The 14988-nt window shown below is 52.0% G+C and overlaps 3 protein-coding genes across 3 annotated transcripts in view; all 3 read right to left on the bottom strand.

Annotated features, from left to right (window-relative positions):
• VSIR (V-set immunoregulatory receptor) overlaps positions 1-1865 on the bottom strand; it is a 58527-nt gene extending 56662 nt beyond the window's left edge. The window contains exon 1 of the mRNA XM_049789196.1: positions 1841-1865. The gene's annotated coding sequence lies outside the window, so the exon portion shown is untranslated. The remainder of the gene's footprint in view (positions 1-1840) is intronic.
• SPOCK2 (SPARC (osteonectin), cwcv and kazal like domains proteoglycan 2) overlaps positions 1-14988 on the bottom strand; it is an 836669-nt gene that overhangs the window by 653913 nt on the left and 167768 nt on the right. The gene's annotated exons all lie outside the window — the stretch shown is intronic.
• Positions 245-14988, bottom strand: part of PSAP (prosaposin) — a 28834-nt gene continuing 14090 nt past the window's right edge. Inside the window, exons 2-14 of the mRNA XM_049789266.1 lie at positions 14328-14461; positions 11830-11904; positions 11183-11305; positions 10399-10626; positions 10104-10238; positions 8929-8985; positions 4560-4691; positions 3081-3176; positions 2512-2698; positions 2216-2388; positions 1958-2038; positions 1654-1761; positions 245-1031 (exon numbers count right to left, since the gene is read on the bottom strand). Coding sequence (XP_049645223.1) covers positions 996-1031; positions 1654-1761; positions 1958-2038; positions 2216-2388; positions 2512-2698; positions 3081-3176; positions 4560-4691; positions 8929-8985; positions 10104-10238; positions 10399-10626; positions 11183-11305; positions 11830-11904; positions 14328-14461 — 1565 coding nt within the window. The 3' untranslated portion in view covers positions 245-995. The remainder of the gene's footprint in view (positions 1032-1653; positions 1762-1957; positions 2039-2215; positions 2389-2511; positions 2699-3080; positions 3177-4559; positions 4692-8928; positions 8986-10103; positions 10239-10398; positions 10627-11182; positions 11306-11829; positions 11905-14327; positions 14462-14988) is intronic.

Raw genomic sequence — 14988 nt, 5'->3', positions numbered from 1 at the left:
CCTTTTCTACATTTAAGTTATTCCTTTAGTAGTCAGCCCTTGTTTTCAGTTGGTTACTCACTGAATGTTTCTGGAATGGTCTGAATTTTAAAAAGCAACTCACAAGGAACTGGTATGTTCTCTGACTATTCGTGGCACTGGGGGAAGGGGTGTGTGTGTGTGTGTGGAAACATGGGGGAACCCATGAGACTGACTGCGGGTACTAGGGGCCTCCTGTGGCCTCCACGCCGATTACCACAGAAACTTGTATTCGGTCTGGCTGACAGAACTTTATTGTTAAATCAGACACTAGTGAAACAAACTGGTAAGGCTGGTAATTAGCAACTGCCCATCTGGCCAGCTCTGCTCACTGGCTCCTGGTGCCAAGGAGGGAAAGGGGTAGAGCAGAAGGGGGCTTAACAGTGGCCAGCAGCCCCGAGAAGGTGGGGTCAAAACAGCATCTGGGAGGGCAGGGGCCGGAGGTCACCACTGTCCATGCATGCCGGGGCCATAGGAGCAGGTCGCATCTAGCCTTTTCCCAACACACTCCTACAGAACCCCCAAACAGTGTCACTGGGAGAAAACTGGGGAGCAGGCAGACTGGCCCAGGAACCTAGTCCCCCCTGGGTACCTCCCTGACACCAAGGACCACACTGGAAACTTCTAGTCCATTCATATCAGATCCTGGTATGTGATGGCCAACAGGCCAGGGGAACTGCAGGCCCTTGGAGAAAGCAGGAGCCTGGTGTCATCATGAGGTACCCACTGCCCACCACACAGCCCTCCCTAGGGCCATCTCTACTCCTCATAGGCAGGGGGCATTTCAAGTCCAAGACATCACGTCGAGCAGAGGGTAAGGGAGGGGCACGGAGGCGCCTCTGCCCCAGCGGTGCTAGAGAAAGGGGTGAAACAGAGGGGAAGACAGTCCTGGTTCTGGTATCTCCATCCACAAATCTGGGCAGCTGTATCAGAGATGCAAGTAGGAGGAGCTGGCACTGCTTCTGGGGTCAAGAGGCCTAGTTCCACACATGGCGCTTGCAGTGCTCCACAGCCTGGTAGGAGAGAACACAAACCTGAGTTCTTGGGAGACAAATGGATCTGCCCTACTTGGGGCAATGTAACCAGGCTGAACAGGGGCCAACGTCCAGACTCGATACCTTGAGCACTGAGGCCAAGAAAAGCCACTAAGCAACCACCAGTGTGGCCCCAAAATAAAAGAAAACCCTAAGATGGAAGGTGGGGGCCCTGGATTGGGGGAGTCCATGACCAGAATCCCCTCACCCAGCAGCAGGGGTGCACAGGCTTGGGGATCCCCTGTGCTGTGAAGGGGTGGGGATGGGCAGGACCTGCCCTCGGTGCAGTGTTGACCCGAGACTACATGGCCAGCCTGACCCCTCGGGCCCACTGGGCATGTATGTAGTCCACCCATGATAGAGGCTGGTGTGGGCATCAGCGCCCACCGAGCAGTGTTCTGGCACCCAAAGGCTGCCCAGCAGGTGGCAGTTTGCAGGGCTGGTCAAGACGTCAGTGAGACCTCCTTGGAAGAGGCTGGCTGGGCCCCCCATCCACCCAGGTAACACAAGTGACAGGACCGACTTTGGCCAACCTGAGCACACTGGGGGCCCAAGAGCTTCAAAGGTACACAGGGAAGCAGATGCACCAGCTGCTACTTACATTGCACAGAGCTGCCGACTCCATGTTCTGGCACCAGAAGCTGGGGCCCCAGACACACTTCTCAGTGCCCAGAAGTGGCATCTGCGCCGCAGGGCAGGCACCAACCTTCTACAAGATGACAGAAAAGGTAGAGGAAGGTTTAAGAATCCTTTGTGAGGGGAGAGTATCAGCTTAGGGACTGAGACAATGGGTCCAGAAGCCTGCTCCCCAACTTCCTGATGTCCCAGCAAAGTATCCCCAAACTGCCTCACAGATGAGCATCTCGGAGGAGCCCTCCAGGGCCCAACCAGCTGGTGGCACTTACCTGGCACACGAAAGGTGGGTCCATCATCTCCACCAGGATCTGCATCAGCAACGGCTCATACTGGGTTACGAAGGAATTGCACTGTGAAGGAAACAGAGCAGCTGAGGAAGAAGTCGTGACGGGGGGTGGGTGTGTGTGTGTGTGTGTGTGAATGCCCCCAAGTACCCCCAAAGGTAGCCTCACTGGACTAGCAAGCCTGGAGGAAGTAGTCACTTCCTCTCCAAACTTCAACTAGGGGCCCTTTGAGCAGCCCTGTACCTCATCCTTGTAGGGGTCGGGCAGGAAGTGGCAGCCTTTCTCCAGAGCACCCCGGATCCTTTCCTCAGTGCTGTTCTTCTCCAGATTCTCTTCCAGATAGCCGACCAGCTTCTTGCACACTTCGCAGAAGCCGTCATCCTTCTTCTGAGTCTTCTTGGCCGGAACCACATGCACTGCACCAGAGGGCACAGTTCAGTGTGGGCAGGGAGGCAGAGCCCGAAGGGGCAAGGCCAGGGATGGGGACAGAGATGGGCCTGGCCTCACCCCCACCCTACCCACGCCCCAGCAGGGCTCACCAGTGAGTGCAGGCACGCCTTTGGTGGGGCAGAGGCCAACCATGGAGCACACCAACTCGGGGCTCACGTCCTGCAACAGCATGGTCAGTAGGCTCCTGCCGTATGTGTCCACCACCTCCTGGCACTCTTGGGCCATGGACGCCGGCAGCTTTGAGCATATCTTATCAAACATGCCGATGATTTCTTCCTGAAACATGAGGCAAGAGCGAAGGTTAGTGAGAAACCGGGAGGTTCAGAAATACCAGCATAGCTAGGGAGCAAGTAAGAACCACCCCCCACCACACAGAACTGGGCAGCAGCAGAAAGCACAAACCTGTATAGGTAGGGGGGGTGGTGGTGGTGGAGAAAGGCAGAGAGGAGTCCCCACAACCCCAGCACAGTGACACCACAGTGACATCACCTATCTTAATGGAGACTGTTTCCACACACCAAAGACCAAAACACAGCTCATCCCGCCCCAGGTTCCTTTGTAAAGAGCCGCAGAGCTCACCAGACTGCACCAGGCCCACCAATGAGAGCACCTCCACCCCAGCTCCTGAGGAGGGCCACGCTCCCCACAATATACGTACCTCCGTCTGGTTGCTGTCAATCCAGCTGACCAGCTCCTTCACCACCTGCTCACACATGTCACATAAAACACCGTCCTTCACTTGGACAAGGTCCTTCTGCCAGAAAATGGGAAAGGGAGATAGAGGCTTCACTGTTAGGCTGGGCCCTGCCCCTGCCCCTTCCAGCTGGCCGGTGAGCAGCACACTGAGACTGCTTACTGCAACCCCCAAGTGAAGGCAGCTGCCTTCTATTCTCTGTGTCCAGTCAAGAACCTGCTATTATACGTCCCCCTCCCCAAACCCCTACCATCACCTCCACTGAAAATAATCAGACACACAGACAGTGTGGAAAGCCCTCCCCACGTCCCTGGTCAGAGGTGCTGGCTTAGGTCCCCATTTCAGCCTTCAGCATTCATTCATGGCAGGGTGAGAATTCACTATCTGCAAATAGTCAGGAGATTCCAGTCTCAATAAGGACTACTGGGAAGGCACTTAGCCTTGCCTGTGGCCAATCCAGGTTCAATTCCCAGCCAAGAGTGGTGGAGCATGGAGGTTTTTTTTTTTTTTTTTTTTGGTTTTTGGGCCACACCCTGTGACGCTCAGGGGTTACGCCTGGCTATGCGCTCAAAAGTTGCTCCTGGCTTCTTGGGGGACCATATGGGACGCCGGGGGATCGAACCGCAGTCCGTCCTAGGCTAGCGCAGGCAAGGCAGGCACCTTACCTCCAGCGCCACCACCCGGCCCGAGCATGGAGGTTTTTAACCACAGAAGGTGCTGGAGAATTAAAAATGGACGCCCGTGCCTGGAGGCTTCTGCCCAAGGGACCAGCTGTGGCCCAAAACAAAACAAAACAAAACAAAACAAAAAGTAGGGGGGCCAGAGCAATAGCACAGCGGTAAGGCGTTTGCCTTGCATGCGGCCTACACAGGACAGACCCCAGTTCAAATCCCAGCATCCCATATGGTCCCCCAAGCCTGCCAGGAGCGACTTCTGAGCACAGAGCCAGGAGTAACTTCTGAGTGCTGCCGGGTGTGAACCAAAAACCAAAAAAAGTAAAGTAGGCTTTTTCAGTACCAGGATTTATTTTATTTCAAGTGTTGTAGTTTTGGTCACACCCAGCAATGCTGACAGATTTCTCCCGGTTTTATAAGGAGGAATTACTCCTGGTATTGTTTGGGGGACTCAAGAGGACACGGGATCACATAACTAGGGTTTCTAAACAAGCAAATACACTGGGGAGGTAGTGGCTGCATCACATCAACACACACACACACACACACACACACACACACACACACACACACACACACACACACACACGCAGGTGGAGTTTGGCACAGTGACACACACACACCTCGTACCTTAATGGGCTGCATACATACACACACACACACACACACACACACACAGTGACACCATGTACACCTCAATGGGCTTCACACACACACACATACACACCCCAGGCAGGTAGAGTAGAGTTTGGCAAGTGACACCTCGTACCTTAATGGGCTTCACCAGCTCCAGGGCAGGAATGACGTCCTTAGAGACAGCTTTGGCAGGAACCAGCTTCTGCATGGGCACCTTCTGTGGCCCGTCACAGAACCCAACTTCTGTGCAGATCTCCTTGGGTTGCTGAGAAGGAGGAGAAAGCATTAGCTAGGGCTGTTCCCCAACCTGTTCCTTCCTTCCTTCCACCACAAGCGGGGCAGGGTAGGAAGAGGCAGCCAGATCCCAACGTCCAGGCAGACTGACAGCCAAAGCCTCTGACCAAGAGTCCCATAATCAGCATTCAAGAAGCAATTCTACAGAGCAGCAGCCAGAGGAAGCCATACAGAACAGGCCAGCTCCAACTTTATCACGTAGCCCAAGGCCTACACCTTCGGCAGCAGCTGAACACCCCCCTGTGCAAGGACCCATTTCCTGGAAGCCAACTATGGATGTAGGAAGGAACCCAACTGCCTTCTGTGCAGAGAGGGACTTAACTATGCCACAAGCTTACAGGAACAAACAAAACCATGCCTGCCCGACGGGACAAAAAAGAACCATTGAGAATGACTTCTTGAGAAGATGTCAGCTTTTCACAGAAAACTTCTCTAATTTCCACAATTCTGCAAGCACTTTGCCCACTCTGCCAGGGAAACCCAATGCCCCAGGAGGGATAAACAAGTTGGGTGTCAGTCATAAGGTTTTCACATGGATCCCCCTTTCCCATCTGGGCCCAAGACCATGGAGGAAACCCCCCCACCTTAGTCAAAGCAAGGGTAAGAGGAAATGCAGGTTCTTTGTCAGAAGGTTCCTCTATCTGAGAGCTCCATATGAACAGCGAAGGTCTAACTAATTAAACTGGAGTCTAAAAAGCGCAACCTGGGGCTGGAGCCTTACATTCAGCCAAACAGGGTTTGATCCCCAGCATCCCATGTGGTCCTGAGCCTGCCAGAAGTGATTTCTGAGGGCAGATTCAGGAAGTAATGCCTGAGTACCACCAGGTGTGGCCCAAGACCAAAATAAATAAGTAATAAAAATTAAAAAATAAAAAAGCACATCCTAAATAACCTGTTTGAGGGGCTGGAGTGACAGCACAGCGGTATTTGCCTTGCAAGCAGTTGATCTGGGACAAACTGGGGTTTGATCCCCAGCATCCATTATGGTCCCCCAAGCCTTTTAGGAGCGATTTGAGCAGAGCCAGGAGCAACACCTAAGCACCACTGCATATGCCCCCCCCCCCAAAAAAAAAAAAAACAAAACTCAATAGCCTGTTTGAGGTGTGCCTGGAAAACAGGGAGCAACCAGAAAAGAGCCAAAGATGTAGCTTTTTAGGAAAATAAAAAGACCAACCATTCTGGAAGTATGTGGTGGTTCTGCCTGACTAAGGCAGATAAATCATTCCGGTTTCTAACCCTGTGACTATACTCGAAGAGGAGTTAGCTAGCACTCAGAGGGACAACAACCCCCAATAGTAGCAATTCTGAGCAGGGTTTGAGCATTCAGTTCCTGCAGATGCCAACCCGCCAGATCCCAACCATCTGATCTGGCTCCACAAAGGTGCACATACACTGATGGTTCAGAGGTTACATCTGGCCAGTGCCGGGAAACTGAAGTGCCCGCCTGCTCAGGTGGCCAATGACTTACTCATGCGACAAAAAGCATGACAGGACTAAAGCATGCAGTGTGCTGAGTCCGACAGAAACAAGGCACCTGGCTCCAGCAAGCTGGGCCACGGTGAGGAAAGCTGAGGGCTCTCTGGGGTTACCCACTGTCTCCACCACCACACATTCCTCAACACACAGGGCGCCATGCACTGACATGGTTTCCCACTGGCTTCACTTTCTGATCCCATGAAGGGGCAAGAACTTTTAGACCTCCAAGGCCAAGTCCTGGGGCAGCCAGAGGGGTAAGTCCCACTGGCGGCAGCCCTTGTATCTGTCAGAGCTACTAGAGTCATAGAAGAGCATACAGACAGACACCTCTACCACAAGAATGTTCCCCAGTACCTACCTGATCCTGCTATGAGACCAACAACAGGACATCGAGGTGAAAAGAGAGGAAGAAAGGACACCAGAGTTAAGAGAGACCAGAGCAAACTCAGAGCAGTTCAGGGCAAACACATACTGCTGCAGACTGACCTACCTTAATCCTACCACTGGCACTCAAGGGGCCCTGCAGCTGCCCCTCCCCACCCCATGAGTCCTCGGACCCCATGGCTATCAGTGCCAAATAATGCTCCAGGAGCAGAACTCCCAGAAGAGGGGTCTCCTGGGGGGGGGGGTCCTAACCCACTACAACCACAAGACACAAGAGTGTCTGGAAGAGGGGGCACCAGAAGGAGGGGATATACCCAGACAAGTGTGCCCATATGCAGGGTTATGCCCAGAGGAGGTGGAGTGTGCTATAACACATAGAAGGGCCTGGGACCCTGAAACTTTCTGCTGCCCCAGCCCTGACACACTTTCCTAGGAGGCCAAACCCCAGCCCACATAGGCCAGTCTGAGCTATGTCCGCCCTGCATGCCACCTCAGGGCCAAAACCCTGATACCACAAGCTATCTGGCACAAGGGCGTCCATCACACTTTTTGTGCTAAGGTCAATGGTGAGCCACGGGAGGAGAAATTAGTTACTTAAAATTTTTATCCCACCTGCCAGTAGACATTAGAGATATTTTCAAAGTCTCCTGACCAATAAACTTTCACATTCAAAGTGCAAACTATAGGCCTTAAAGTCCTACTTCATGACCAAAATTGTTTCTGGGCTGCTGTTTTGTTTGTTTCTGGGCTTCTTCCCTGTGATGTGAGGCTCAGTGTCCCGTCTAGCAGTGCTCAGAGTTGCTGCAGTGCTGAAGACAGAACCTGGGCCTCCTGCAAGGCAAACACCCTCCCCACTCACTGTGCTATCATTTCGGTCCTATGGATTTATTTTCTAATGTTTAATGAGAGAAATGTCTTAGTTCTAAGAGAGTGGGTGAGGTGTGTTCAGACTGAACTGAAGTTTCTGCCCTTCGAATGCCTGGTCCCAGATTCGCTGAGCTAGTGATGGGGAACTTAGGAGCACAAGTAGGCAGCATAGCGCGTAATGAGGCAGGGGCAAACATGCGTGTGAGTGATGAAACAAATTCTGTTCCAGCTGACCACCCAGGTCACCTGCGAGACGTTCTTTCCCACCCCTTAGGTGCAGACATCTTTGTAAACCGCCTCAACATTTTTGTTAGGGGGCTGAAGATAGTGCACAATGCGTAGGGTGCTTGCCATGCATGTGGCCAGCCAAGCTCAATCCCTGGAATCACCAATAGGGTTCCCTCCAATCCCAGAGTGAATCCTGAATGCAGAGCCAGGAGAGGAATAAGCCTGAACACTGCAGGGTATGGTCCCAAAACGAAACAAATAATTAAGGTGCTTGCAGTAATCTATGGGCTGAGCACATGCTTTGTGCGCAAGAGGTCTGGGTAGGATACAGGATGTCCAGCACCACCCAAGCAATAAATCAAGAGCAAACCTTAAGCACTGCTAGTCAGGACCCCTCAAACCAGCAAAACCTTTAAAGGGCCAGGGAGCACTCATGGGCCAGAGGGCCTACTTGTCACACACCACATTCCCAAGTTGGGTTCCAAATACCACACACCCACACATCCCTTCCCCATGCAGGGCAGCCCAGGCAGCACTTGGCACCACGGGGGAGCACTCTGCTGAGCACTGAGTTGTTGGGCTCAAGTATTCCTAGGAGCACCCCTACCCAAAAGAAAATTCTCAAGCAAGAGAGCTACAAACTCCCAAGCCTCCTGCACCGTAGGAGGGCAGGTCTCAGAAGAGCAGGGCCTACCCCATGAGTCTCAATTACTCAGTTCTGCTCCAGCAGCACAAAATGAGGATCGGGTCCTCCACAGAACCAACCACAGTGCAAAGCCTAATGCAAGGATGGCTCCAACCCCACATGGCAAAGTCAATGGCCATGGTGGGGGATAGGGTACCCTCCTCAGCTCTGAGCTGGCTACTCTGACAGGGACACACGAGGAGCCAAGCCAGGAGGTAGGAGTGCAGCTCAGCCCCAAAGCCCAGAAAGGGACATTCATCTCACTTAGAATTCAGGGCCTGATTGCAGGCCTGGCACAGCCTCAAGCTGACATCGCCAGGCAGAAGTGGATCCAGCAAACTGCAAGCTTGCAGAGGTTAATCCACTTTAGCCACCCTTCACCTACCCACCCCCTGCAAGGGGAAGGCGCCTTTTGTGGGGAAATGGGTCTACTGGTCATAGTGATCTCATTTTGCCCCTAAATCAGGACTCAAAGGGGTAAATAAAAATAAGCCACCAAGTTCAAGTTTCCTGGGAATCACCAAGTCTGAAACAAAGAGCAAATACCGCCAGAAAAGGGGACACCTACCATGTGCATCATCATCTGGACAGCCACCTCGGAGTACTGGCTGATGTAGTTCTTACACTGCGGAGACAGGATGCAAATTAGGGCTGCAACTGAGCTCCACCGACAGAGGCCTTGACAAATCTCTTTTTTTTAAAAAATAGTAACTTTCAAGCCAGAGCGACAGTACAGAGCATTGGGCATTTGTCTTTCAAGTGGTCAACCCAGGTTCGATCCCTGACATCCCATAGGTCCCCTGAGCCTGCCAGGTATCATTTCATTTGGGGTGGGGAGGTGATACCCAGTGACGCTCAGGGGTTACTCCTTGCTATGGGCTCAGAAATCGCTCCTGGCTTGGGGAAACCATATGGGATGCCGGGAGATTGAACCACGGTCCATCCTAGGCTAGCACCAGCAAGACAGACACCTTACTGCTCCGGCCCCTTCCAGGTGTCATTTCTGAGTACAGACCAGGAGTAACTCCTGAGCACCACCAGGTGTGGCCCAAAAACCAAGCAACTCTGAAATGACACAGCCAAGTCCTGGGCAGCTCTTCTAAGAGCCACCAGCTATCACATATCCCAGTGAGGGAGCTTTGCTTCTGGAATCTAAGGATATGTTCCTGGGGGCCATGGCAAGGCTTGAAGCCCACAGAAGCAAATCCATTTGCACCCAACATATTTTCATACCAATCAAGAGCCCCATGAAGTAGTTCTGAACCCTTGAGGCCGGAGCAATAGCACAGCTGCGTTGCTGAAAGAGCTATTTGAGTCAACTCCAAGACCATAGATTGGAATGTCCAATATAACAAACCCCCCCCAACACACACACACACACACACACACACACACATTCTCTCTCTCTCTCATTCTCTCTCTCTCTCCTCTCTGTCTCTCTCTCTCAGATTAGAATTTCAATATTACATCCCCCCAACACTATCTCTCTTTCAGACCATAGATTGAAATGTCCAATATAACAACCCCCCAGCACATACACACACACACACACACACACACACACACACACACACACACACACACACACACACACACTTTGGTCCCCAAAGAGCCTAAATCCAGTTCAAGGCAACCTTGGTACAGAGAAAAGAGGAAGATTCCTGCTTCCCTTCCCACTCCTGTCAGCAGCCCAGCCAGCCCAGCCAATCAGTCCAGCGTGGCTTGGGCCACAAGCGAGCTCACCATATCAGCCATGCCAGGCCCCAGGTGGTCACACTGTGCCTTGACGTGGTCCAGAAAGGTCTCAACGAAGGTCGAGTTGTCCCTGATAGCGCTCTGGATATCGGTTATCATCTGGACACAGTCCTGGCACACGTCCTCTCCCGGCTGCAGAGAGGAAGTGCTCAACTTAGGGCCCTGCCCACGTCCTGCCAGTCTACAGAGAACCCGGCTCACTGTGCACTTACAGCCAATCTAGAAAACCCTAAGGCCCAGGTTAGGAGCCCAGGGAAGGTGAGTGCACCCTCCCCCCACCTGCTCCCTCTGCCCAGCCTCCCCACCTAACCTTATGCTGAGGATTGCTGCGGGGGCTGTTCTGGGGGTACAGCAGGAGAGGGATGTTGGCCATGAAGGGCGCTACCACCTCGGACAGGTCCAGCTCAGGGATCGTGTTGGACTCCAGCTGTTTCTTGTGGTTCAGCTCTGCCAGGTGCTTCTGTTCAGACTGACAGAGATTAACTGCCGAGCACACGGTGGTAGGGTTGTCCTGGAGGCCAAAGAACACAGGTGGGTTGGACACATCCCTTGCAAGGAAAGCTGAGCCATCTGCCCAGGGTACCTACCTACACCCCTGATCCTTAAGTTAAATTAAATCCCTTAAGGCCCTGTCCCCAACACTCTTGGTTTCATAAGTGCCTCATGTCCTGAGGGCTTTGGGAATCCCACAAACCTGGCTGCTCAGAAATGTCAACCCTAGTTTCTGCTAGCTGAGCATCCTCAGAGCTAGACCAACAAAGAGATAGACAGACAGACAACGTTCACAAAAACAACTGCCGTGGCTTGCTCAAGGGGCCAGTGAGAAATGGAACTGAAGTTTATCAAGTCAGCAACCAAGAACATGCAACTGGCTAAAGTTATTTCCTGTGTCCTCCCACAATCGCTGTCGGAAGCGGCGAAACAGAGGACTCGAACCATGGGAATTCAGGCAAAGTCCTGCTTTTCCTTGTTCAGTGGCACTTTCCATTTCCAACCCCCTGCTCCCCAATCTGGTGTGTCCTGTCCCCAGGGCCTGAAAGTGGGCGCTGGTCATGTCTGCCACCTACCAGAGTGTCTTTGAGCATGTTCAATAGGAGAGGGAAGTAGTTGTCAATCATCTCCTTGCAGTTTTCAGACTCTGACCTTGGCATCCAGTCACAGGCGCGCTCCATGTACTCAAGGGCTGTTTCCTGCAGAGGACAGAGAACAGAGAGGATCAATCGGGATGCAGTTTTTTTTTTTTTTTTTTTTTAAAGGCGGGAGCCAAGCCAGGCCCCAATCCACCGAGCTCTCAGAAAAGAGCTGCTGGGGAGAGGACGCAGAGGGGGCACGGCTCCAGCAGACCCGGAGACAAAGAAAGGACAAGCACAAGCACGGGCGTCACTCTGAACAAGGCGCCTCTCAGTCTGATGCTCAGACAAGGGAATTGTGAGCAAAAGAGGACAGGAACAAGTGGACCCAAAGTTCACAAGGCCCAATCTACCCACCTGGGTCTGAATACCTCCTTTCCTGGCCTGCAGCCTGTGTTCACACAAGCTCTAGCTAAGAAGTTTTGTGGCATGTGTCAAGGATGGGGGAGGGAATGGGACAAACAGACCATGAGAATTAGGTGTCCACCACCTACCCGCTCCCCCCCAAAATGAATGTGACCCTAAACAAAGTCCTCTCTGAGTCTAGTCACAGTGGCCATGTGACATCCACACATAGGGCTCACCTCAGTGCTGTTGTCTAACACAGCGTCGTCCAAGGCGACAATGACATCTCTACACAGGGTGCAGGGAAGTGATTTCTACAGGGGAAGAAAAGCAAGATTGGTTGGTATGTGTTAGATGGAGCCCTCCCCAATGAACAGGCAGGCAACTTCTGGTGCTAACTTTCTGGAAGTCAGAAACAAAGGCATCTGCAGACTCACTTCCCAGAGACCAACCATCCTGGCACACCAGAGTGGTACACAGATACAACAGCAGAAGGAAACTCTGCCCCAGCAGGACCAAACACTCCCGATCGGGGCCGGAGAGATAGCATGGAGGTAAGGTGTTTGCCTTGCATGCAGAAGGTCGGTGGTTCGAATCCCGGCATTCCCATATGGTCCCCCGAGCCTGCCAGGAACGATTTCTGTGCATAGAGCCAGGAGTAACCCCTGAGCGCTGCCAGGTGTGACCCCCACAAAAAAAAAAACAAAAACAAAACAACAACAACAACAAAAAAAAAAACCCACTCCTGATCATATCTTGAAATGCTGGCAATAAAAAGCTATAAGGGGTGGGGGGTTGGACAGACAAGTAGTAACAATAGGGAGGGTGTTTGCCTTGACTGCAATTGAACCCCCATTCGATCCCGGCACCCCAGGTGGTATCCTAAGTATCCCCAGGAATGATCCCTGAATGCAGAGCCAGGAGTAACTGAACTGCTGAGCACTGTGGGAGTTGCCACAAAGAACCAAAAATAGCATAAAACAGGGAGCCGGAGAGATAGCATGGAGGTAAAGCATTTGCCTTGCATGAGGATGGTGGTTCAAATCCCAGCATCCCATATGGTCCCCTGAGCCTGCCAGGAGCAATTTCTGAGCGTAGAGCCCGGAGCAACCCCTGAGCGCTGCCAGTGTGAACCAAAAACCAAAAAAAAAAAGTAAAATGGCACAAAACAAACAAAAAATTGGGAAGAGAAAAGAGAAAGAGTGATAGCAGTGGATAGAATGTTTTTCCTTGCATACGTCCAACTTTGGTTTGATCTCCGACATCCCATTTGATTCCCTGAAATTGTCAGGAGTAACCCTAAGGTCCATGTAGCCCCCCCCCCCCAAAAAAAAACAAACTGCTGAAGAAACAGACCCTGTAAAGCAGTGGTCCTCAAACTATGGCCCACAGGCCACATATTGTATTTGTTCCGGTTTTGTTTCTTCACTTCAAAATAAGATATATGCAGTATGCATAGGAACTTGTTCATAGTTTTTGTTTTTGCTATAGTTCAGCCCTCCAACAGTCTGAGGGACTAGACCCTGTTTAAAAAGTTTGAGGACCACTGCTGTAAGGTGAGGATGGGAAAAAAAAAAAAAAACATTGCGCAGTACATACGACCTGAACCCAACCTCGCATGGTTGAGTGAGTGAAAGAGGCGGGGCAGGAGCAGGGGCAGCGGCCAGCCAGGAATCCAAGGTCGGTCAGTCAGACCAGTGCGTCTGCTTGGGCACAGTGGTTCTGTCCCCACACTGCTCCCCTGGCAGTGCCATAATCACATGGAGCCACCGCCACACTCAAAGATTACAGGCATGATGCCAGTCCAGTGCCAGGCCTGGGCACCCAGGGCCAGGGAAATGCCAACTGGTCCTCCCTGCTCTCTGGAAGGCACCCATCTTGTGTCAACAAACTTCCAAGCCAAGGAGATCCGGGAACTAAGGTATCTAAGGGACAATCTTGAACCTTATCTGGGTTAGGGACACCAATATAAATCTTTGGTCCTAGTTGTGCATGGAGCACACCCTAGAGAGACCTAGGCTGACCTGGAAGCAGTGGTACTAAAAACATGGTCAGTGGGCGGAGGATATACAACAATAGGAGGGCACTGGCCTTGCACACAGCCAACTGGGTTTGATCCTGGGCATCCCATATGGCCCTCTGAGCACTGCCAAGAATGATCCTTGAGTGCAGAGCCAGGAGTCAGCCCTGAGCATTGCCAGGTTGTGGCCCAAAAACAAACAATCAAAAAAGAGCAGCAGCAAAGCTGAAAACAGACATGGAAGCAGCTGTGGCCATGGCAGCAGTTTCCAAGAAAGTTCAAAAGCCATTTCTCAAGAAGAGTGCTTGGAATTAATCCTCATCTTCATCCTGGTGGCCTGGAAGACCCCTGCCCTGCCCAGATTCGGACTGGCCTCTCCTAGGACAACCAGGCCTCTGGCAGTGAGTTGGCTGGTGCAGGTAGCAAAACTTAGAAGTGCCTTGATGCTCACAGGCTTAAAGGTCCCAACATTACTCTGTGTCTGAAGACAATGCAGTGCAGTTCCCTGGGCCTCCTTTTCCACCAACATTTGTCCCAGAGCTAATAAGACTTAGGGGCTGGATATGATATCCCATAATCACCCTCTTTACTGGGGTGAGTGACAAGAAAGGGATCTGTCTCTGGGAACTGCTCCAAGGCATGGGGGTAGGATGTGCCCCAAGAGGGGGGTGATGACAGGTGAACCCAAGGTCCCCAAGCCAGGTAGAAGACACTCACTGCAGTGGGCTTGTTCCAGACAGTCTGCACACAGTGCTGCACTGCCCCACACTCGGAGGCTGTCTTGATGTTCTGGCACCACACAGCTGAGCCTCGAGAACAATCCTTCAGGCCCAAGATGGGGCTACCTAGGGCTGAGAGAGAGGAGGTGTGAGGGCAGCAGCGTGATGCAGTGCCACAACCTCTCATGGCACTGCTGTGGCTCTTCACCCAAGCTAATCCAACAAAGACCACACCAGGGTCCAGTTCTGGAGGTCCCTATCACCACTACCACAGATGGCCCTCCCATCAGGAGTGATCTCTGAGCACAGATTCAGGAGTAACTCGAGCATCGCCAGAAGTGACACAAAGACAAAACAAACAAACAAAAAAAAAAATACTGTTTAGAAAGACCACAAGATTCACTCTGGTATGACAATGTGAGCACTGCAAAGCCAGTAGAACATTTCCACTGTAGTCATGAAGGAAGAAGGAAGGAGGAAGGAGGCCTGAGGTCAGAGGCCAGAGGCCCAGAAATGGGATTAGGACAAAATCAAAGACAGGTTCGCAACACCAGGAGAAATACAGATTAAACAAAGCATCTTTTGTTCAAAGCTGAACATACTCACGTAAGAGGGAGAAAAAAAAAGTCATTGTGGTGTGTGTGTAAGCAAAACATGGG

The sequence above is a fragment of the Suncus etruscus genome, chromosome 15 (genome assembly GCF_024139225.1).
Source record: "Suncus etruscus isolate mSunEtr1 chromosome 15, mSunEtr1.pri.cur, whole genome shotgun sequence".
In the NCBI taxonomy this organism is placed as follows: Eukaryota; Metazoa; Chordata; class Mammalia; order Eulipotyphla; family Soricidae; genus Suncus; species Suncus etruscus.
Note: the sequence above shows the minus strand (reverse complement) of the source record. Positions and strands in the feature narration are given on the sequence as shown.